Source organism: Vombatus ursinus, unplaced genomic scaffold (genome assembly GCF_900497805.2).
Source record: "Vombatus ursinus unplaced genomic scaffold, bare-nosed wombat genome assembly UNPS02014837.1, whole genome shotgun sequence".
NCBI classification, from domain to species: domain Eukaryota; kingdom Metazoa; phylum Chordata; class Mammalia; order Diprotodontia; family Vombatidae; genus Vombatus; species Vombatus ursinus.
The window spans coordinates 2,434,216-2,457,866 of record NW_020954615.1 but is presented as its reverse complement, the minus strand read 5'-3'; the positions used below and the strand labels follow the sequence as shown (position 1 = coordinate 2,457,866).

At 55.5% G+C, this 23,651-nt stretch overlaps 1 protein-coding gene across 2 annotated transcripts in view; it reads left to right on the top strand.

Annotated features, from left to right (window-relative positions):
• Nucleotides 1–23,651, top strand: part of RAB11FIP5 (RAB11 family interacting protein 5) — a 52,713-nt gene that overhangs the window by 7,315 nt on the left and 21,747 nt on the right. For both annotated transcript variants that reach the window (XM_027839946.1, XM_027839945.1), the window contains exons 2-3: nucleotides 21,088–21,521; nucleotides 21,984–22,611. In XM_027839946.1, the coding sequence (XP_027695747.1) occupies nucleotides 21,088–21,521; nucleotides 21,984–22,611 (1,062 nt within the window). The remainder of the gene's footprint in view (nucleotides 1–21,087; nucleotides 21,522–21,983; nucleotides 22,612–23,651) is intronic.

Here is a 23,651-nt window from a genome sequence, read left to right as displayed (position 1 = left end):
ACTCTCTTCCCTGGGAGGCTGGCCCTTGCCAAGCTGTGGCCTCAGCAGAGCTTTGGTGGTCCCTTGCTCTGGCCACCATCCAGTAGAGAAGGAGCTTCTGAACTCATTGGAGACGTGTCGAGGACTTCTTGTGTTCTCCCTTCTTGTGGAATTGGCTTTTCCCAGCTGGGAGGCAGCATGAGGGCATTGCAGGCCGGGCCCTAGGGGCCCTGTCCCCAGCAACAGAGCCGGGTCGGGAGTCACGGACTGTCACTGACTAGCTGGGTGACCCCCGAGGGCCCTTCCAGCTCCAGGACAGTAAGTGGGGCACACCTTCTAGGGGCCACTTCTCAAGCATTTATTAAGCACCTGCTATTTGCCACGCACTGTGCTTTTCACAAGGGATGCAGAAACAAATGAAGCCCATCCTGCCTGTGAGGAGCTTACCTTCTGGGGGTCTCCTGAGCCAGTGGCTCCCCCCCTACCTTTTCTAAAAACAAGTGCTCACCCCTCCCCCCATAGCACTTGCACTGATTGAGAAATACCTAATAATGAGAAAGGGCTGAGAATTCCCTGGAGCTTTGAAATGAATCTGCCCTGGCCCCCCACAGCAGCTCCGTCCCTTTGATTAGTAGACCCCAGAACGGGCCATCTTCATTTTACAAGTGAGGAAACTGAGTCTCACAGAGGTCTGCCTTCCATTCCAGCATGGTTACTGAAAGAATGTTACCCTCTTCATTCTTCTGAGGCTTTGGGTAAGAGGGGCCCCTGGTCACTGGTTCAGGGGTCGGGGAGAGAAGTCCTGGGGTCAGATGTCTTAGGACTTGCCGTCCCCCTCTGTTGACCCCCTGCCCAACATTCTGGTGTAATGGAGAGAACTGGGTTTGGAATCCCTACAGCCCTGCTCCCAATCACAAGGCTCAGGGCCTAGGCACCGGGGAAGCTCATAAAGCAGGGGCTGATTTTGGTGTCTCTCTCTGTGCCTATGAGGCCTTTACTACCTGTCTGGGTCAGGAAAGGGCCTGCCCCCTTTAGTAGAGCCTGCCCCTGGCGAAGCCCCGTGCCGGCACATAGTAGGTGCTTGGTAAGTGTTTGTTGATTGACAGGATTGAGGTTGAGCTTCAGTAGGCAGAAGGATGGGGCCTGAGAGGGCCTGAGAGGTCAGTGGAGGTGATATGACCTCACTGTCCAAGCCAGGGGAGCTGGTCTTAATGAATAGAGTTTGAGGGCTGGAAATGAAGCCCTGTCCCTCCTTGGAAAGGATGAGTAAGTGTGGATGGGGAAGGGTCCGAGGCTTCCTGCTGACTGACAGATGAGGTAGCTGCCGAGAATCAGGGAAGAGGAGGCCAGCAAAGCACAGGCCAGGGGAGCTTCCTGGAAGAGGCCGCACGCACACCGGCAGTCGGGAGCCGACATCCCAGCTCTGCATTGCCTGCCTGTGGGCTCTGTGCCTCAGCTTCTTCCTTCATAAAATGAGGGGAGTTGGACAGAAGGCCTCCAGGGTCCTTCCAGCTTTCATGCTGTGACCTCCTGGCCCTGTTTTCTGCCATGTTGGGGCCCTTGGTGAGATGGCGCCCAGCCCTGGGGAGGCCCAGGCAGCCCAGTCACTTCAGGGAGTCTGTCGTTTCACGCTGTGGGTGCCAGCCTTGGGGTATAACCTGCTCCCCCCTTCCCTCAGGAGAAGCCGGGCACGCCAGCTCAGACTGCGAGCACCTTCCAGGCCAAGCCCCCGATTTTACAGTGGAAGAAACTGAGGTCCTCAGGGGCAGTGACTGGCCCAGGGTCACCCAGGGAGTTGGGGGCAGAGCCAAGATTCACACCCACATCCTCTGATTGCTGGCTCTTGGGAAGAATTTCCTGCAAAGGAGAAAGGTCTTTGGACCTTGAGCCCGTCCCTGAGCGCACCCTCTAGACAGGGCCCCTGCTCAGGTGATCCTTCCTTCGAGGGGTCTGGGAGCTCAGCCCTGTAGGCAGCCCCTCCCCCACCACACGCCATGATGCCGCCCTCTGAGACCCCCTCCCATTGACTCTGTGTCATGTGTGTGCGTGCGATATGAGGAAGGGCCTTCCTTTCCTCTTTTTTTTAAACTTTAAATTTAAAAATAGTGTTGATATATTTTGTTTTTATATCACTTTCATTTCCCAGTCTTTCTGTCCCCTCATTCCCACTCAGAGAGTAATCCTTTATGGGGAGGGGAGAGATAGGGAAAGGAATAAGCATTTATTAAGCACCTACTGTGTACTCGGCACTGTGCTATTCCCTTTCTAAATATTATTCCATTTGATCTTCACGACAGGCCTGGAGAGTAGGTGCTGTTATTATCCTCCTTTTACAGGTGAGGAAACCAAAGCACGCAGAGGTTAAATGACTTGCCCAGTTCACACATCAGATTTGAACTCAAGTCTTCCTGACTCAGGCCCAGGGCTTTATCCACTGCCCACCTGAGTCGGACAGTGTATGTAGTGTTCCATGCCCATAGCCCCCACCCTGTGCAGAGAAGGAAGGTACAGTGTGATAGCTCTTTGGGGCCTAGCTTGGTCATTATCACCTTTGCCCTCTATTATTATATTTGCAGCAACCATGGAACATGACCACGCCCTCTCCCCCAGTTATTTCCCTAGTGGTGCCTGAAGTTCTGGCCTTGTTTTGTAGGTCACTTCATCTTGCATGGGGGCTCTCCAGAGCCTATGCTTTCTTCCCACATGAAGAGCCCGTCTCTTTTTCTAACCTTACATCTCTAGTGTAGTTCTCTGGCGCATCGGAAAGGCACTGGCTTTGAGGTCGAGGACCTGGGTTCAGATCCTGCCTCTGCCTCGTGTGCCTTTGGGCAAGGCATTTCTTTGGGGCATCAGTTTCCTCATCGGGAACAGGATGAAGGGGTTGCTCGGATGGCCCCTGAGAGCACCAGCTCTGGCTCAGGACATGGTGACGTTCATCTTGGCTCAGCCTGATTGATGATGCCTGCTTTGCGCTTTTCAGCTGCTTCTGGGTGACCTTCTGGGCATGAAAGATGGGCCTTTGTGTCAGGGCACATGTCTAAGGTGAAGGAATGAGGCGGCCCTGTGGAGGCTTCCTCTGTGCCCGGCCCCGGGCATATAGAGGAGCCTCACCCTGGCACTGGACTGCTGGGGCGGGTGGCCGGGCCCAGGGGTCTGGAGGCCGCAGAAGTGCAGGTGGAAATCATAAGGGAGGGCGTGGTTGGCTCTCATCTCACCTCAGTGGGATCAGCGGTTGGGGAGTGGGGGTGGAGGAGGGGAGGGATGGGGATGGACTCCCGCCATCAGATGGCTTTACACTACCGGTAATGTCCTCTGACGTGTCTGTCGTGCTGTAAGCTTTGCCAGGTTCTTTGTAGTCAGGATCTCAAGTAATCCACACCAAGGTGGACAAACCACGTGCCTGGTTAAGTGTCAGAGCCACGCTTTGAACTGAGGCCCCAGTCTGACTTGGGAGCCAGCGATCATTCCCCTGGACCATGCTGACTGTCACCAGGCCTTGTGTGAGGCACTGGGGAACCCACACCTGCCCACAAGGAGCTTCCATCCTGCTGGGTGGAAAAGGAAAAGGAAAAGGAAGACGGCAGAAACGGGGTGGGAAGGATGGGCTCAGGGAAGACTTTGACCAAGGGGTCCCTGATTCTGGAAGAGAGCTGGGGTGGGGGTTCATCAGCCTGGGTTCAAAGCCTGGCTCTCATACTTCACCAGGCACGTGGTTTCTGCGCCTTGGTGTGGAGCCCCATCCGGGCCCAGATTCTCTCTGCTTCTGCTGATGTTGCAGAAATCCCTCCCAGCACACACCGCAGCTCGGCTCCATTGCACAAGACAGAGGATAAAGTCCTGGCCACCACGGCCTCCCTCCGAGGACTCACAAGGCTGCTCTTGATGGGCGGAGCGCTCGTACCAGGACTTGGAGGGGGAGGAGGGGGTGTCTTCTTTAGCCACAGCAGAAGAGCTGGGAACATCAAGCCCTGGAGACTTCCTGGAGGAGGGGAGGTTTCAGTAGCCACAAATTTGCTTGTAGAGCAGAAAGAATCCAGGTCTCCTGGCTGGGAGGACTGTGCGTCCAGTCCTTTGTCATTCATGCCTTCATTAGGTGCCCAGCAGCCTTTCCTGACCACCTGCTCTGTGCCTGGCTGTGTCCTAGGGCCGAGGCAGACGCCAGAGAGAGGAAGTGGTATTTGCCCCTCTCCCTTCACTGTCCCCCCGAAGAAGCTTGCAGTCTAGTTAGAGGCCGTACAGACTAGGGTGTGCTGGACTTCCATGGGCCAATGGGATGGTGGGGCTGACCACAGATGCCCCTTTTAAGGACTGGCCAGAGGATTGAGGCTGCCTCAGTGTGCTGATCTGTCAAAAGGGATTGGATTAGATCAGGCATGCTTACGCTGTTGTCCACAGACCCCGGGAATGGATTTCAGGAGTCTGGGAGCTTGAATGGTGGGGGAAAATGCATCTTAATTTTCACCAATCTTTGGTTTCCTTTGTAATCCCATATACTTTATTTTCTGCATTTAAAAATGTTCTTTTGAGAAGGGGTCCCCAGGTTTCCCCAAACCTCCTGCTGAAGGGGAGCGTGTGCACATGCCTGCATGTGTGTGTGTGCGTGTACGTGTATCCAGGGCACGATTTAAGGTTATGAGAAAGTTCTCTACAGTCCTGCCTCACTCCAGGTTCTGGGCTGTGGTTTCAGTAGAGTATCTAAGTCAGGAAATTGTAATGTATGGTGTCTCTGAGAGGGGTCTGAGCCCTGGACTTGGGAGTTAGAAAGTCTCAGTTCAAATCCTAGCTGTGTGAGCCTGAGCAAGTCACTTAGCCATTGCCTGCCTCAATTTCCTCCTCTGTAAAATGGGGATAGTAATAGCGCCTGCCTCTCTGGGGTTGTGAGGATGTAGTGAGATCCTATTTGTAAAGTGCTTTCAAGCCTTAAGGCACACGCTCTCTCTCTGTGCCAGCCGGTGTTAGTGAGCTCTTATTGGGTGCTAGAAAGGCAGAGCCAATCCCTGCCTACATGGAGCTCATGCTCTAGGAGAGGAAAGGCCCGTGTAAGTTATGGGAGCTGATCTGAGAGGGGATGGCATTGGCACCTGGGGAGCTTGGGAAAGGCAGCTTGCATGAGGCGAAATGAGTGGAGTCTTGAAGGTACCAGGAGCAATAAGAGGCAGAGAAGAGGAGAGAATAAATGAGTGGATAAGCCTTTATTAAGCACTGACTGTGTGCACAGCCCTGGGAGTACAAATGGAGGAGAAAGCCCTGGAGCTTGAGGAGCGCCCAAGATTTCCGCAGCAGGGCAGAGGGAAAGGGCCCTTGGTCCTGAAGGAGCAGATCAGCGTGGGAGGTGTCAGGCTTCTTCTTTGACGTCGCATCCACAGATAAAATCATGTCAGTTTCTGGTGTTGAACCCTTTGAGAGGCCGAGGCCTTGGGGACCAGAGCTTCCTTACCTGCAGGAGCTGGTCCTGGCTGTGGCTGTACAAAGGGGGCTGCCCCGATGATGCCGAGGGCCCTGGGCTGTCCCCGTCAGGGTCCGAGAGGGGCTGGGATGGCGGGAGCCCCCCTTTAGACAACGGCCGTGGGGCCTGGGCTGGAGGCGGGCTGGGGGGTCTGGAGGGTGCCCCCTTTCCCGGGGCTCTCGCGCCGTTGGTGACAGTTGGTCTGCGGTTGTTGCTGGTGGCGACGCAGGAGGTGAGGTCCAAGCCCTGGGATTTCCCCCTTGATGATGGCTGGGGGGTCTGGTGGTTTGGGCGGTGTTACTCCTCGCAGCACTCTCAGTTTTGGGGGTGTAGGGGAGATGGGGTCACGGTGTCCTCGCCCCTGCTGCCTTCTGCCTCCCCTTGGGGGCCTCGCTCCCTCTGCAGGCACCAGCCGCCTTCTGAGCGGCAGTTGGTTGACAGTTGGTGAGCATGGCTGGCCCCTTCCCCACAGGATGCTTCTCCAGTGGATGGTGGAGAGAGCATCCTAGGCCTGAGGAACACCTCAGGTACACTGAGGCACAAAGAGGGAAGAGTGACATGTTCGAGGAACTGCCAGTAGGCCCCTAAATAACTGGATTGTGGTGTGCATGGAGGGGCGAGTACAAAGACTGGGGAGGTAGGAAGGGGCCAGGCTGGGGTCCAGACTTAAATGTCCTGAGGGGGATAGGGAGATACTTGACTTCACTGAACGTGGAGGTGACGTGGTCATCCCTGTGCTTTAAAAAAAAAGTCCTCTGGGAGCAAGTCCAGTGGGCTGGATTGGCATGGGGGTAGGGAGCGGGGAGGCCGGGAAGCCGTCGGAAGACCGTTGGAAAGGTCAAGACAAGAGACAGGAGGGCCTGGCCTCGGGTTGTGGCTGGTGAGTGGAGACAAGGACACTTGGGTAGACGGGAGATGCTGTGTAGGCAGCCATGAGATGGGGTCTGGGGGCGAGTGAGGGGTTGAGGGCATAGGCTTGGGAGGATGATGGTGCCCCAGACAGTGATGGGCAAGTTGGGAAGAGGAGGGGGTTTGGCGGGGAAGGTGATGACGTCAGTTTGGGGTATGTTGAGATGTCTATGAGAAATCCAGCTTGACGTGTCTCAGAGGCAGTTGGTGAGGCAAGCCTGGAACTTGGAGAGAGAGGTTAGGGCTGGATATATAGATCCAGGAGTCATTTATACAGAGACGTTGGGTGGGTCCATGGGCCGATAGTGCAGAGGGAGAAGGGAGGAGGGCCCAGGGCAGCACCTGGTTAGCGGGCGTGACCTAAATGAAGATCTAACCCAAGAGACTGAGAAGGAGCCATCAGAGGGGCAGGAGGAGCCCCCGGGGAGCCTGGTGTCCCAGCAAGGGAGGTCCCGTCCACTGCCTTCTGCCTTGCTCAGACAGTCTGGAGAGCTGTGCCCAGAGCTGCACTGGCATTTTGGAGGGACTGTGCTAGAGAGGAGGACCTAGGCCAGGGCATCCCGGAGCGTAAAAAGCCTCACGTTCATTACTTTATTTTCTTAATTTAAAAAAAAGTTCTGTTGATAACTTTTGTTTATTCATTTATAAGACCTCTCCCCCACCATCCCCAAGCCCATGAGCCTGACCAAACCAAAGGAGCCTTCCTTTCAGTAATGAAAAACAGTTAAGTAACATCAGTTGACACAGTGACTGGTTTGATGGGGTATGCAGGCTTCCTTCCCGGCAGCCCCCCACTTCTCCACCTTCCTCGTCTCATCTCTGGGCCCACGGTCTGTCTTAGGGCTTTGTTCTTTGTCCTTTTCTGGTCCTGCCTCAGGGCCTCCTTCATACTTCCCAAGGCTGGATTGATTAGAGAGCCCCACTTTCCTCCTGGAGCCCATCCGGCTCTTTGGACATGTTTGGTCTGGAGAAGAGAAGCTCTAGAGGTGTGTGATGGCTCCCCAGGTCCTGGAGGGGCTGGGGTCTTCCCCAGGCTGTGGCTTGGTCAGGATGCTGTGCTGGGGCCAGAGGGCTGAAGACCTACAAGCTAATCTATAGCATGGGGTGTACTGGTGGGAAGACCGCTGGGTTCATTGGTTCAGTGCCCATTTATGAAGAACCTCCTTGGTGCCAGGCAGACATTTATTTGCTCGGTGCTGAGCATACAGAGAAAGGCTGTAGTAAAGCCACTGACGGCTCTCAGGGAGCTCCCGGTCTGACATGGCTGCTGGGAGGAAGAGAAGTGACAGGCACCAGCACGGGGTCAGCCTCTGCGTACTGGGGTCATTGCGTCCAGCTCCCTCATCTTACTGATGAAGAAACTGAGGGCCAGACACGTTCAGTGCCTTGTGCAGAGGCAGGAGCAGAATGTGGGACCTTCACAGAAAGATGGCCCTGCTTCCCTGGAGGTGGGTGTTAAGTGGTGCTGCAGTGCATGGAGTGCGGGGCCTGGAGTTGGCAAGACCTGAGTTCAGCTGTAGCCTCAGACACTCTAGCTTGGTGACCCTGGGCAAGTCACTTGACCCCCGTTTTCCTCAGTTTCCTTGTCTGTAAAATGGGGATAATAACAGCATCTACTTCCCAGGGTTGTGAGGATTAGATGAGGTAATATTTGTAAAAGTGCTTAGCACAGTGCCTGGGGCACAGTAGACACCACCTCTATAAATGCTTATTCCCGCCTCTGGCCAGTCTCACCTCCAGGAGACAGAAGAGTGTGGAGTAGAACCAGACTTGAGCCACCCAGGCCGTTGGGGAAGGAAGGTCCCCAGGGGCCCTTAAAGTGAAGTGAACAGGATTCAAACCCAGATGGCCTGGCTGCTCCACCCTGCCTGTCCCGCATTCTCAGCCCACGGGGCCCAGAGAAAGGGAGACCTGGGGGGATTGGAGGCTGGTTGGAATGTGGATTTGGTGTCAGCTTGTTGGGGGCCTGGCAGACCCCTGAGGTCCCAGCTTTACAGCAGGCACTGACACCAGACCCCCTTATTTTACTGCTTAGGAAACTGAGGTACAGGAAGAGAGGAAACTGACTCCAAGAGAGCCCTGGTGGCGTGCCCGAGGCAGGATTCCTGACTCCAGGCCAGAGCGTGGCCTGTGCAGGAGCAGACCTCCCTCGGTCCCTCTGTGACTGTGCTGCTCTGACCCTGGGGCCTGGTGCAGGAATCGGATCTGTGGTTGGTAAAGTAGGGCCCTGTCGTCGAGGGCCGGGCCTCTGCCTCGGCGCTGGCTGCCTGACCCTGAAACACGCACGAACGGTGTGTGCCCATTACTACACACGCAGGCAATGTCTGGAGACGGGCTCAGTGAAGTGACCTGGGCAGGCGGGCTGCTGTGAGCAGCGCCCGGGATGGAGGCAGAGAAAGTATTGGCCTCGGGGTTGGGGGCCCCGCCGCTGGGTTCCTGTGGAGTCATTTGGCTTCAGTGATCTCACCTGTAAAATGAGTTCAGTCTGTGAGCCTTCATTACTTAGATGAAGGCCTCCGAGCTTGCTCCGCTGAGACCCGCCATCTCTGGGCGACTCCCAATCGCCCTGAAGTCCCAGCTAAAACCCACCTTCTCCAAGAAGCCTTCCGCAGCCCCTCTTATTCCAGGGCCTTCCCCCTGGTAATTATCTCCAGTTTATCCCATTCCTGGCTTGTCTCCCAAATTAGGCTGTGTGCTCCCTGAGGCCAGGCACAGAGCCTGGCACACAGTAGGCACTTAATAAACATTTGTCGACTGGCTAACCAGGGGGCCTCTGCACCCTTCCTGCTCCAATCCGTGACCTATACGAAATTCTTGGTTTGTGGAGCCTTTTATTATCTCCCAGTAGCCAGTGAATTAGCTGGACTCATTAGGATTAATTAGGTTCCCTTTCTAGACAGCGAAACTGGCTTGACGAGATGGCTGCTAAAGGCCCCTTGGGCTTGGCGAGGCTTAGTAAATGGGGCCCACCTGGTGCTCATCTTCCCACCACCACTCAGCCATGTGCCTGTGGGCAAATCATGGCATGTCTGAGTCTCAGTTTTCCTACCTGTAAAATGGGGATAATAATAGGTGTTCTTGCCTACCATACAGTGTGGTTGTGAGGTTCCAGTGAGATAATGGATGGCAAAAAGCTGTGATGCCTGAGCCAGGAACAAACCCTGCACTGCCCTCTCCCCCAAGAAAGCTCGACGTGGTGTCTGGGAAGGTGTGGGGGATGGGTCACTGTGGGCTGCCCAGCTGTGCCGAGTCTGGGGGGATGGCATGGTCTCTTTGACCACCTCTAGGCTGCCCAGGGGGTGTCTAACGTCCACCTGGGGAGTCAACAGCCAGGGGTCGATACGGTCTTAGCTCCAAGGCTGGACCTCCGGGGCCCTGAGTCCAACTCCCTCGTTTTACAGGTGAGGAAACTGAGGCCCAGAGATCAGTTAGGGAATGGGTATTTGAAGTCTGCCGCTCCAGGGTTCTGGGATGATTGCTGTAGAGCAGGAGGGTCCTTTCGAATGCACACTGTCTGTGCCCCTGATTTTACAGCTGAGGAAGCTGAGGCCCGGGAGGCGAAGTTGTCTGCTCACAGTCCGTCCAGCTGGCGACGAGCACAGTCGTGATTTGAACTCGAGTCCCCTGACGAAATCCCGCACCCTGTCTATCCAGTGTCTGGCACGGCCTCTCAAAGGTTGCCTCATGGGGGCATGGGGTGATGTCAAGGTATATTTCAAACGCTGTGTGACCTTTGAGGGCTTGATGCCTCAGTTTCCTCATTTGTAAAAACCCTCCGCAGAACGTGTTGAATCATTTCAACATGTGGACTGACTCCCTGGTTTCTTTTCCCTGGGTGACTGTCCCTTTGGGGAGGAGGCTGTGGAATTCCTGAAGGGAAGCCACAATCTCTGTGTCCTCCTGACCCCTGAGGCCAGGCCAGGCCTAGGAAGTGGCTGCTTCAGATTCTGTCAGCCAGTGCTGGGCCGGGGCAGGTGGGGAGGGGCTGGAGGCAGGGGCAGACCCTCAGGCCGCAGAAGCCCCCTACCGAGCATATCGAGTAGCCTGCGTTTGTGATCCAAACTCCTTGGTTGTTAAAGTTATGGTTTTTTCATCTAAGAACAAGAGCTTTTGAAATAGTGTATTGGACTTGGGGGGTCTGCGAGACCTGAGTTCAAATCTTGCCTCAGACCCTAGCTTGTGTGGCTCTGGACAAGTCCTCTAACTGGACCGTGCTTCACTTTCCTGATATGTAAAATGGGGGTAATAGGAGCCCTGCCTCAAGGTTGTCTTGGGAAGTCAAGGGAGGTAGTTTAGGGAGAGAGTTTTGCCAAGAAGCGTTGGCACTCGCTGTTGTTATTTTGGTATTGCCCTCGTTTCCAGACACTACCTTCCCTCTGCCCCAGGCCAGCCACTCTTTTTTTTTCTCAGAAAATAAGAGAAGAAAAAAAAGTCAGTTGAGCGCAAGTAACAACCACAGAGATGAAGCGTTCAGTCTTCACTAAAAACAGCTGTGGGCAGCTACAAGGTGCAGGGGATAGGGTGCATCTGGAAGATCCCAGCTCGAATCTGGCCTCAGACACGTGTTAGCTGTGTGACCCTGGGCATGTCACTTCACCCTTATTTGCCTCAGTTCCTTGTTTGTAAAATAGGGACATACTGGAAAAGGAAATGGCAAACCGCTCCAGTGGTCTTGCCCAGAAAGCCATGGGGTCACATCAACGAAAAGGACAGGTCCTGCCCTCAAGGAGCTTACATTCTGGAGGGAGGAGTCAACATGTAAAAGGGATTCAGAGTTAGGAGAACCTGAGTTCAAATTCAGCCTCAGGCACTCACCTAGTTTTGCGACCTCTGTTTGCCTCAGTTTCCTCAACTGTAAAATGGGCATAATAACATTGCCTGTTGTCCAGGGCTGTTGTAGGGATCAACTGAGGTAATATTTGTAAAGTAATTTGCAAATCTTAAAGCTCTACATAAATGCTTATTGTTATTATTAATTATTATTATTGAAGCAGGAGCAGAGGGTACCCACGATGGGGCAAGATGGAGAGGTGGTCTAGGGTAGCATGGACTGGCCCAGACTGGAAGGGAGTGTGATGGCGGCTTTCTCAGCTGGAGGTTAGAGGGCCCCTGGGCCCTGGGACTCGAGGGAGAGGACTGGCCTGGGGTGTCCTGGGATTGTCTGGGCTCCAGAAGCCACCCCAGTCTGTCGGGCAGGGCTTCCCCTCAGCGCTTGGCCCCTAAGAGACTGGCCTGGGTGCGCTGCCAGCCAGAGCTCCTGTGGCCGATGACTGCCGTGGGCCATCTTGTTTGGTCTCCACGGCAGCCCCGGAAGCAGGTGCTCTGGTGAGCCCCGTTTTACATTTGAGGAAACCAAGGCAAACAGGGTTAAGTGACTTACCCAGGGTCACCCAGCTAGTCAGTCTCTGAAGCTGGATTTGAACTCAGATCTTCTGACTCCAAGCCTGGCGCTGTATCTGACAAGGCCCCGGCTGCCTCTTTGAGTTTTATGCAACGGGCTTTTAAGTGCCTACTGTGTGCCAGGCAAGTGCTGGGCACTACTGGGGGAGATGGCATGTGCTCAGGTGAGGCAAATGTAGAGTATTTAAAATAAGTACAAAATAACTGTGGGGTCTGGGGGAGCATTAGCTTGTGACCTGCCCGAGAGGGTATTCTAAGTGTTCTGTCATCATGCACTTATTAATCACCTGCTGTGTGCTGGGAGTACAAAGACGAGAACCTGAATCAGCCGCAGACACGGGGAGATAACGGGCACCCACGTGTGTGTAGATAGCACAAATACCCATGGGGCGCCCCTCAGAAGCTGGGGAGGCTTCATGGAGCAGAAGGCGCTGCAGCTGAGCTTTTAGGGGTGCTTGGAGCTTGGGGGGGCCCACCAGGCACGGGAGTGGGGGAGATATGGACTGGAGCCAGACCCCGAACGGCTTCAGATGCCAAACGGAGCAGTTCTATTGATTCTGGAGGGTAGGGAGTCAGGGAGACGGACCAGTGGGAGGGAGCGAAATGGCATACGTGGACTTGATCGTCAGCCGTGGGGGCCGAGGGTGAGGAAGGAGCTTTTCTGCATCTGCCTCCTCCTGTCCGAGACCCAAACAATCAGCCCCTCTCTGTGACCCTCAGCGAAGGGCGGGAGGTGACCCCGGCAGGACCAGGGAAGGTCAGAGGAGGGGCGGCTTGAGGCCCGGGAGCAGGATCCTCAGCTCACCCCCCTCCCCACCCCAGGCAGGAAGGGGTCATGGAAGCTGTTTGGGGGCCATGCTCTGCTGCCTACACGTGATGTCTCAGGGCCCTGGCCAGTCATGCCCTGACCCTCCCTGAATTTCAGGTTACTTTCTGGAAAACTTTTACCTGGAGGGTGGATCGTTAACTTCCATTTGCTCTCCTTTGGTGGGAAGAGAATTTTTTCAGCCTGGGGGAGTGGGGCAGGATGGGGAGCGGGGAAAGGCCTTTGCGCTGTTGGAGTGGTGGAGGAAGGGCCCACGCCTCCCCAGCCGGTGACTCTGGGCTTTCTGGACCCTGGGCATCAGGAATGTGACATTCTTTGAGCTTAGGGCCCCAGAGCGTACTTCGAGGTGGCCAAGAGGGCTGGTGCCACTGGAAGGGAGATCAGCTCGGCTCGGTCTGGCTAATTTCACTTTGCTTTCTCTGGGCCTCAGTTTGCTTACAGGGGCTGGCACTCAAGGCCAGGCCTGAGACTAGCCTGCGCTGACCTCTTTCCCCCTCTTACTCTCCTCTCATCTCTTGGGCTGAACTGTGAGCTCCCTGAGGACCAGCCTGGGAGAACAGAGAAGTCTGTCTGGAACGACCCTGGGGTGGGCTCCTTGTCCAGATGAGGAAACTGAGGTCCTGATTTGAGCCCTGTGGCCTGGAGGAAAGATCAGGGATCCCATTGAACAGGTGGACCTTGAGTCCCGATCTCTCATTTTACAGATGAGGAAACTGAGGCCCACAGAGGGGGGAAGTGACTCATCTGAGGTCATAGGCAGTGGCCCGAGGTAGGATTTGAACTCGGATCTCCTCACTTGAGAGTCATTTCTCTTTTCATGGGCTGCAGCCAAGCAGGTAGCATTTATTCAGTGTATATTGTGTCTAAGTGCTAGAGACAGAAGCCCTCAGAGGAGGCAGCATGCCTACATTTGTGTACTTAAGTAACATACACAGGGGGAGGGCAGGGGGTGGTGCCCAAGGCCCAGGTGGGGGGCTTGTGGCCCTGTCTCCTCCTCCTGTCCTCTTCTCCCTGGCGGGGTGCAGAGCCTGAACCAGCTGGTGGGAGACTGAGATGTACACACCTGCTCTGGACCCCCTGGCCCTCCCCACACTTCCTAATTATATAAAGGTGTCCCCTGGGCTGTCTGCTGCTGCCCTAGCAAGGATGAACCAGGCAGTGGAGGCTTGGCTGGGGGAGGGGCTGAGGCACCCGACACCTTGTGGGGGGGGGGGGGTGACCTTCCCTCCGGGCCCTTGTGACTCCTTCCACATTCCTTTGGTCCTGCCTTTGCCTGAGCATTTTCCTGTTGCTGAGAATGCTGGGAGCTTGTCCTAAGCCTCCAGGACAACCCTGGGCAAAGAGCCTGGGCCTGCGACTTGGTCTCTCTGTGCCTCAGTTTCCTCAGGTCCCCCATCCATTTTCCACCAAACAGTTACAACTCTAGGGGGATTTATTTCCCACTGACTTAACCCATGTATATGTTCTTCGCCCCCATCTCCCACCTCTGCAGTGATATGGGGTAAGCTCTGTGAGGGCAGGAAGCCAAAGGCTTTGGATTCAAGTGCTGCCTTTGGCATGCACAGACTTTTGGACCTTAACCTCTCTGTGCCCCTGGCACAGAGTCAGAGCCAAAGAGTGGTCCTACCTGGAAAGGCATTTTTGTGGTGTGAATGAAGTCAGGAAGTCCTGGGTTTGAATCCTGTCCTGTATTTGACAGCTTTGTGGTTTAGAGAGTATCTGTTATGTGCCTAGCACTGTGCCAAGCCACGTTTCATTTGAGCCTCACAACAACCTGAGAGTTGGTAGGTGCTATGATTTATCTCCATTTTACAGTTGAGGAAACTGAGGCAGGCAGCGTGATTTGGCAGGGGTCAGAAAGTGTCTGAGCTGAGATTTGAACTTGGGGCTTCTTCACTCCAGGCCCAGAGCCCATCTACCTAAAATGAGGGGTTTGAACTTGTTGACTTGTATGGCCACGTCCAGCTCTAAATTGATGACCCCGTGAACCCCCATTTTACACATGGGGAAACTGAGGCCTCTGGAGGTAGAAGTCAGGTGGGTAAGCATCAGAAGTGAACCCGGCACTCAGAGCCGGTTTATTCACTGGGAATTCTTTTATGTTCCTCCAACAGCAGAATCCCCTGGTGCCCATGCCTTGCACGTAGGCATTTAATAAGTGTTCTAATGAATGGATGTCATGCCCATTCCAGTAAGCCGCCCTTTGGCGTTGAGGGAGAAGCCAGGTCTGTGCCAACATGGATCTGAGAAGTCCCAAGGATTTTCATAAAGCTCGGTTGGTGTCAGCAGCGTGGGAGGAGGGTGGCAGCTGAGAAGGCCAGGGCAATCTGGAGGTTGGTCATGGGGGGGCCCGTGACCAGAATTGGGAAGGGCTGTGCCAGCTGCGCTTGGCCAGCGTCACAACTGGAGGACTTAGGAAGGACATTATTAGGTCAGGCCTGGCCAGAGGAGGATGAGGTGGAAGTAAAGGGCCCTGAGTCCATGTGTGCAAAGATGGTAGCCTGGGGGGAGTCCTTGCTGCCCTGAGGGAGTTTACATTCTAAGGGTGGAGATGACATATGTAAATTGGTACATAGAAGATTAAATTCTTGACTTTTTGCTCTTCCAGATGAATTTCCTTATTATTTTCCTAGCTTTGTAAAGTGATCCTGGGCTAGTTTGGTTGGTATGGCACTGAATAAGTAAATTGATTTGTGGGACAGTCGTTTTTGTTATTTTGACTTGACTCCCATGAGTAATTAATACCTCGCTAGTAGCTGAGGTCTATATTTATTTAGGTAAAGAGTGCTTTGTGGTTTTGGCCTTGCAGTTCCTGGGGGTGTCTTGGTAATTATTTTATATGTTCTTTCATTATTTTAAGTGGAATTTCTCTTTGTCTTTGGGATATGTTGGCAGTGCACAGAAATGCTGCTGATTTACATGGGCTTACTTCATATCTTCGGATCAAATTTCAGCTCTTCTGTGAAGTTTTTAATAGCCCTTCACAAGCTGGCCCCAACTTGTCTTTCCAGGCTTATTAGACATTACTCTCCCTCCTGGCCTGCGTGGTCCAACCAAACTGGTGTTCTCTCTGTTCTTCTATCCAACAATCCACCTGCTGCCTTTGGGCTGTTTACCTACCATACCCGTGGTCTGGATGGTGCTCCTTTACCTCTGACTCCTCGAGGCCCCCTCTGCCTAAAAGAAGAACTGAAGGCGCTGACTCCCCCTTTCGGATTCCCCCTCTGATGGTGCCCTCCTTCCCCAAACTATCTCGAATTTATCTATGTCTGTGGCAGTCAATCAGTAAACCGGTGCTGGTGCTGAGTGCTGGCTCTGGTCCTGAAAAGCTCATGTACATATATGTCATCCCCCTTATTAGACTGGAAGCTCCGTGAGGGCAAGGCCTGCCTTCTGCTTGTCTTTGAATCCTCAGCACCGAATGCAGTGTCTGGCATGTAGTAAATTGTTTGCTGATTGACATTGAAAACCCAATCTTTGCTTGGAACTGTTAGGACGTACAGTGGGGAGAAGGGGCAGCCAGATGGCTCAGCGGATAGAGTGCTGGGGCTGGAGGCAGGAAAACCTGAGTTCAAATCAGCCTCAGTCACTTCCTAGCCGTGTGCCTCTGGGCAGGTCACTTAACCTCTGCCTAATCCACTGCAGAAGGAAATGGCAACCACTCGACTACCCTTGCCAAGAAAGCACCATGGCCAGTACTGGCGTATTTTGGTTCCTGGGTCACAGAGAGTTGGATACGACTGAGTGGCAACAACAGTGGGGACCAGTCACGGTCCTGTCCTCAGGGTGAGGCGGGGAGGCCTTGGGTCTTGGGCAGGGCCCTGAGTTGGGGTCCTGGGCACCTCGACTTAGTAGGGACCCAGCTGGTCTCTACAGAGGCCCAGGAGGGGCGCATGTGCTGAAGGGCACCAGATTCGAGCCCCACGCTCAGCCTCGTGCTGTCATGCTGCCGGACCTTGTGTCGGCCTGGGGGACGTCTCTTGCCCTCTCTGGGCTTCGGTTTCTTCGTCTCGAAGGTCTCAGGCCAGTTCCAGTTTTTAGGACCTGGATGCAAGAAGTTAAAAACAGGAGGTGCCGTGTGATCAGGGAAATGGATAGGCTTTAAGTGTAGGTCAGGTGGTGATTGATGGGTGATGGTGAGGAATAGTTAGGGAGGAGGGGTGTTTGCTCCAGCTTTGAAAGCGCCTGTGTGGGGAGGGGAGCGTTTGAGTCTAGGGCTGGGAGGGGCTGGGCCTTCTCAGGACGGGGGCCAGGCTGTCCCTCCAGGCCAGGCTTGGGCTCAGTCTCTTGGCTTTCTCATTCGTTCTGCTGGGAGCCTGAATCGTGAAGCCCTGGTGGAGAGGCTGTCCCGGGCCTCCCCTCCCCCAGGCTGCTGCTCCGGGCCTCTATTCAGCCCGCTCCATGGCTCTGCCTCATCCCAAGTGCATCCTGACCAGCCTCCTGGACTGTGCCATGTGTGGAGGCCTTTGGGTCCCAGAGAAATGGGGGAGTGGTGCCTGATGGCCAGCCCTGTGTTCCTCCTGGCCCAGGCTCCCAGTCCCCCCTTTGTGCCAAACACTGGGCTGCCAAGTGCTGGAGACAGACCCATCTGGTCTGCTGGTCCACCCTCCTAGCATGTCTCAAACGCCCCCCTGTCCGTTCTTTCTGCCTCTAGTAGATGTAGCTGGGGGTGCCACAGTGCGCAGAGCGCTGGACCTGATGTCTGGAAGTCCTGAGTTCAAATGCCGCCTCAGACACTTACGCGGTTCCGTGTAACCCTGGGCAAGTCACCTCACCTCTGTTTGCCTCAGTTTCCTGAACTGTAAAATGAGGATGGCGACAGCCCTCCCTCCCAGACTTGTGATGATGATGTCATGCGTGAGCCCCGTGGAGCCTCAGCTCCTCCGCAGCTGGAATCATTTCATTCTCTGTACTTGTGTCCCCAGCATGCAGCAGTGCCTGTGTGCCTGGCGCATGGTAGGTGCTTAATAAGTGTTTATGGCTCGGTTGAGCCCCCTTCAGGGAAATTAGGTCCTCAGGGTTCCTGTCTGATGGAGGAAAGGAAGATAAAGGGAACTGCTGTCTTTCTGCCTCCGTGTCCCAATGTCTGGGGAATGGGGAGAGGACCAAGTCTTCCAACCTCTGTCCCTTTTTGGTTCAGTTCAGCGGTCATTTGTTAAGTGCCTACTATGTGCTAGCAATTGTGCTAGTTGAGGGGAGGATGGGGGTGGGGGAGAAAGGATATAAAAACCAAGATGAAACAGTGCCTTCCCTTATAGAGGCAGCTGGCTGGGCGGTGCAGCGGGTAGAGCACAGGGCCTGGAGTCAGAAAAACTTGAGTTCAAATTTAGCCTCAGGCACTTACTGGCTGTGTGACCCTGGACAAGTCACTTGAGCGCTGCCTGCCTCAGTTTCCTTCTCTGTGAAATGATAACAATAGCGGCCTCTACCCCCCCAGGCTTGTTGTGAAGATAACAATGAGGTGATACTGATAAAGTGCTTTGCAAACCTTAAGTGATATCAGTACTAGCTATTATTATTATTATTGTTGTCATTGTTATTGCCATAGAGCAGCAGCATGGGCACAGATGCACAAATGAATAAATACAAAGCACTTTGATTTGGGAAGGGGAGGTCCCCAGGGCCCAGCCAGGCACCAGCTTCTCCTGCTTCCGCTCTGGGCCCATCACAATCTTGTCCCATTTCTACGTCTCGGGAAGATCTTGGTTTCAATTCTTGATTTTGAGGTGAGGTTGGGAGGCTGATGGAGACCTCTTCAGGGCCTGCCAAGGGCTGCCCGTGGGCAAAGCGCCTGAAAGCCTCATGTTGGCGGGGGGGCGGGGGCAGGTATGAGGAAAAATGGTGGCCTGGCAGGTGATTTTGATAGAGCGGCTTTGGATGGAGGCCCGGTTCACCCAGAGACCTATGTCTGCATCCTGATCCCGTAGCCAGAGTTTGCACTCTGGAGCGCACATAGTGTGGCTGCAGCCTGTCCCCCTATCCCACCCCCATCCAGGGCTGAGTGGGAGCCGATTCTTTTCATTTCACAGTCCTCCATAGGTAGGGAGGAAGGGCTTGGCTCCAAACTCAGACTTACTGAATGGACGAAGGAAGTTGTGGGCTGGGGTGAGTGAGAGAGGGATGCCAGCTGGCCAGCAGTGGGAGGGCAGAGGGGCGCAGCTCTTTGTGGGTTGGGGGATTGGCCATCAGGGAACGGCCTCCCTCCCTTCCCTTCCTCTGACGTGGGACAGTAGGCACCTGCTGTGTGCTGTGATGCCAAGAAGGGGTATGTGTATGTGTGTGTACACACATACAATCTTTTTTTTTTTAAAAGGCATTTGGGGTTAAGTGACTTGCCCAGGGTCACACAGCTAGTAGGTGTCAAGTGTTTGGTCTGAGGCTGCATTTGAACTCAGGTCCTCCTGAATTCAGGGCCGGTACTCTATCCACTGTGCCACCTAGCTGCCCCACATATACAATCTTTATATACACGTCTATGCTATATGCACATAATATACATACGGTATTATTTTAAATAACATTTGTAAAGCACTTTGCACACCTTAAGGCCCTTAGATAATTACTATCCACTATTCTTGTCCTTCCCCTGGTCGCAGGCCTTGAGGGCAGGCTCCCTTTACTCCTTGCTTTTTTTTCCTTCCAGTACTTGGCACCCCGGAAGTCTTGTTGCTTGGTGCAGTCACGTCCTCTCTGGGCCTCAGTTTCTCATCTGTCCTAGCTGATCTCTTAGGATCAGCCAAGCAGGTGCTGAGGAAATGGAGATTCCAGGAGCAGAACCCAGTAGAAGGGGGACTGCTGGTTGTGGGGTGAGGTTGGGTGTTCCTTGAGGGGGATGCCTGCTTTTGAAAGGGCCCCCATTTGAACCTGCCTCTAGAGGTCTCTTATGGTTTGGGGATGCCCAGGCGCCCTGTCCACTCACCGCCAGCCTCAGGGTTCCGTCCCTGGCCTCTGCCCAGTCTACCCAAGAGCTGGGCCCTTAGAGCAGTCTGAGAATGTGAGCTGTTCTCAGTGCTGGGACTGCCCGTGAGCAGAGCTGGAACCTGAGGCCTTAAAGAGGCTGTTACATGGTAGGGCGGGCCTCGAACCCATAGCAAACTTTTGTGGATGAAGATACGCTTTTACACGAGGTGTTCCTGGATGGGGGAGTCTCCTGGCCTCACTTTCTTCAGGCAAAGACGATAATTCATCCAAATTCCCTTTCATGGCGGTGACATCTTGACCCCCAGAGAGAGTGTGTGTGTGTGTGTGTGTGTGTGTGTGTGTGTGTGTGTGTGTGTACTAAGGGCTTCATTTGCCACAGTTCTTAGTGCAGTGGTCTGGGTATCAAGGGTGCCTAATTAATGTTAGCAATTAAAAACAACCCCAAATCTTAACATCTGGGGAAGACCCTTCCCTTCCCTGGGCCTCAGTTTCCTTATCTGACCTCTAGGGTCCGTTCCAGGTCTCACTCTGTAATCCCGCATGAGCCTGGGCATGGCACTTAACCTCTCTCAGTGCCTGGGTTTCCTTATTTGTAAAACAAAGCGGTTGGACCTGGTGACCTCCCAGGCCCTGTCCAGGTCTCCATCAGTGGTCCCAGGATCTCCCTTGGGAAGCTCCTTTGGGTCAGCCCCGGGGCTGGGTGGAGGGAGGAAGGCACAGCCTTTGGGGAAGGGGTGCCAGAGGCAAGGAGCCCCTGTGGCAGGGAAGAGTGCTGGAGGCCAAAGTTGGAGTGCGTTCTAGAGAGGTCTTTGTCTTTCTTTGTGTCGTTGGTGGTTAGCACAGTGCCTAGGGCCTAGTGGGGGCTTCATGAATATTTGTCAGTGGACTTCGAGGAACTTTGGGTGGGATGAAGACGGAGGGAATCTGGGGGGACCCTGCCACTGTCCTTATCTCCGAGGTGAGGGCCCGATTTCCTGGAAGAGGGAGCTCTGTGCGCCACGGCGATGGGGAGAAGGGTCTCCACTTACGCTGCGTGGAGAGACTGTCTCTCAAATCTCTCTGTGTGTCTGTCTCTCTGATTTCTCTTTCCTTTCTCTTTGTGTCTGTCTGTCTCCTCCTACCCCGGTGTCTTTGTCACGCTCTCTCTCCTTTCTGTCTTTGTCTCTGTCTCTCTCTGATTTCTCTCTGTGCCCACTCTGTCTCTGTTTCTCTGTGTCTCATGTCTCTCTCCTTTGCCTGAGCAGCCATCCTCCTCCTTCTCAGGGGGTGGTTTTCTCTTGTTTGTCCATCCCGTGCTGTTGAGGTTTGGGGTGCTGCTGACCACAGTTCTGGGTCTCGCCAGGGGGTGAGTTTTATGAGTGGGCCGTGTGTCTTGGCCTCAGCCCCCGCAACGTGAGCTGTTCTTGCCCTGGCTTATGAGGGTCTGGGCCTGGGTGGGGGACATGGGGTTCGCGTCCCAGTCTGTGTTGGGGTGGGGGATGGAAGCCAGCAGCCTGAGACCCTGCTGGACAGAGGGAGGGGGCTCCGGGTTGGCCTCTGTCCAGCGCCCCCTGGGCATGGGGAGCCCTGACGTGGACTCTGTCTGTCCTGCCCCCTCCCCATGCAGGTGGTACAAACTGCACTCCAAGGCGGGCAAGAAGGAAAAGGAGCGCGGCGAGATCCAGGTCACCGTCCAGTTCACGCGCAACACCCTGAGCGCCAGCATGTTCGACCTGTCGGTAAAGGACAAGCCACGCTCGCCCTTCGGCAAGATCAAGGACAAGATGAAGGGCAAGAAGAAGTACGAGCTGGAGTCAGCCTCGGCCATCATCCCCAGCAGCGCCCTGGACGACCCCGACCTGCTCGGCGGCTCCAGCAAGAAGGCCAAGGCCAAGGCCTTCTTCCTCCGCAACAAGCTGCGCAAGTCCTCGCTGACGCAGTCCAACACCTCGCTGGGCTCCGACAGCACGCTCTCCTCCACCAGCGGGAGCCTGGCCTGGCTGGGCTCCGAGTACCTGACGCGCTCCCCCAGCCGCCACAGCCGGCTGTCCACCGAAGGTGGTGAGTAGGGCGGGGTGTGGTGTGGTGTGGTGAGGCGTGGTGTGGTGAAGCGTGGCATGGGGAAGCGTGGCATGGCGTGGTGTGGTGAGGCAAGGCATGACAAGGAGTGGAGTGGCATGGCGAGGCGTGGCATGGCGTGGCGAGTCCTGGGTGCAGCCTGCCTCCCACCGTGGGCCCTGGGGAGGAGATAGGGAGTTGTGTAGGGCGCCCTCACAGGGGACACACACAGCCCTGGCCCTTGGGGGACGATGCCCGTGGTCTGACATGGGGGTCAGTGACAGGGAGAAGGCATGGAACACACACTCAGCTCCTGCTCTCAGGGCACCCCAGTCTGATATGGTGGTAGGGGGCTGCTCTTGGAAGATTGGCCAGGGCAGAAGGAAGTGGAGCCCAGAAGTGGTCCTTTCTTCCCTTCTCCTTCCACACGTCCACCAGCACCGTGTCTCTCTCTTCCCCTTCTAGGCAAAGACTCGGCTTCCTCCCCCAAACTGCTGACCCACAAGCGGGCCTACAGTGATGAAGTGAGCCAGGTGCAGGCAGGGCTGCCCCGCGCTGGCCACGACCCTGGCTCTGGGTCTTCCCTCTGCATCAATGGCAGTCACATCTACAACGATGAGCCGTCTGTCCCACAGGCCCACCGCGCCTCCATCTCGGGCCCCTTCCCTTCGGCCAGTGCCCTCCACGGTCTCTCCCTGCGGCGGGCCGAGGAGGGCACGGGGCCGTCGGACACGGCCCCCGGGGGCAGCTCTGAGCCGGTGGCCGCGGCAGGTGTGGGCCGAGAGGAGTCTGGAGCGCGGGCTGGCGAGGAGGAGGGTCCCCGGCGGGCAGAGGGGAAGCCCGTCCAGGTGGCCACGCCCATAGTGTTCCCATCCACGTCAGCAGAGAGAGAAGACGGGAGGAAGGAGGAGCGCAAGACCCGCGTGGGTCTTTTCCACCATCACCACCATGGGGCAGGCCGCAGGGGCTCCCTCGGGGAGAAGATGGGCCTGGCCCTGGGTGCCTCCCTACACCCTTCCTCCAGTGGGGAGGAGAAAGGCAGGAGCGGCTGGTTTGGTTCCCGAGAGGGGAAGGAGCACACCCAGAAGCCCAGGTGAGACCCTGGGGGTGTCGGCCATCCTGGCAGCAGTGGGGAGCGGGCCCCAGGGGTGAGGCTGTGGTCTGGGGGGCCCTGCAGGGTCAGGGCAGGCCCCATGTGACGCCCAGCACCCAGCTCTGGGCCACCTCTCTCTCCAGAAGTCCCAGCACCTTCTCCCTGGACAGGCCGGCTTGTGCTGGAGGCATGGTCTGGTCTTGGGTTCAAATCCTAGCTCTTCTGCTTACTGCCTGAGTGACCTTGGGCTAATCCCTTCCTTCCCCTCCTGAGTTCTCAGTTTTCTCCTCTGTAAAATTGAGGGGGACTAGATCTCTAAGGTCCTTTCCGGCCCTCCCCTTAGCCTGTGCCCCAGAAGCCAGGGAGAGAAGGCAGGAGCCGAGGGGAGTTGTTGATTTCTGAGGGCGCTAGAATGCGATGTCGATTTGCCCCCTTGCCCATGTCCTCCCTCGGAGTCTGGGCACTCACCCCCCTCCCAATGCTAACAGCTTTAGGCGATCCAGACAGCGTAGAGCAGCATGCCCCGCCTGCCTCTGTGCCCCCTCACCTTTCTGTAGAGGCCAGATAGGAGCCCCGCATGGCAGAGGGGTGGGGGCCTGGTCCCATTTACTCATCAGCCCTGCCTGGGGTCCCACCCCAGGATCTGGAGGTTGGGGTAGAGCTGTGGGGAGGGCTCTCTGTGCAGGAAGCAGCTGATAACATTGTTTGCCTAGCTGGTTTTCCCAAGGCCCTCCTGGGAAGCCGCCCTACAATTTTCCTTGTCTCTGCCCTGGGCCTGGTCCCACTGCAGCCTCCCCGACCCCCCAGCAGAGGAAGTATGTGCTGCCCATCAGGACAGGTCCCAGTTAGGGCTCCAGGGCCACCTCACTAACTGCCGGAAGGGCTGGGCCTGAACCTGGGTGCCTGAAGTCTGCAAACAGCCCAAAGTGGGGACACTGGCTTCCTGCTCCCTGGCTGCTTGGCCCGTGTCCCTGCCGTCAGTGTCTCTACTGCTGCCTACCGTGTGTGTGTGTGTGTGTGTGTGTGTGTGTGTGTGTGTG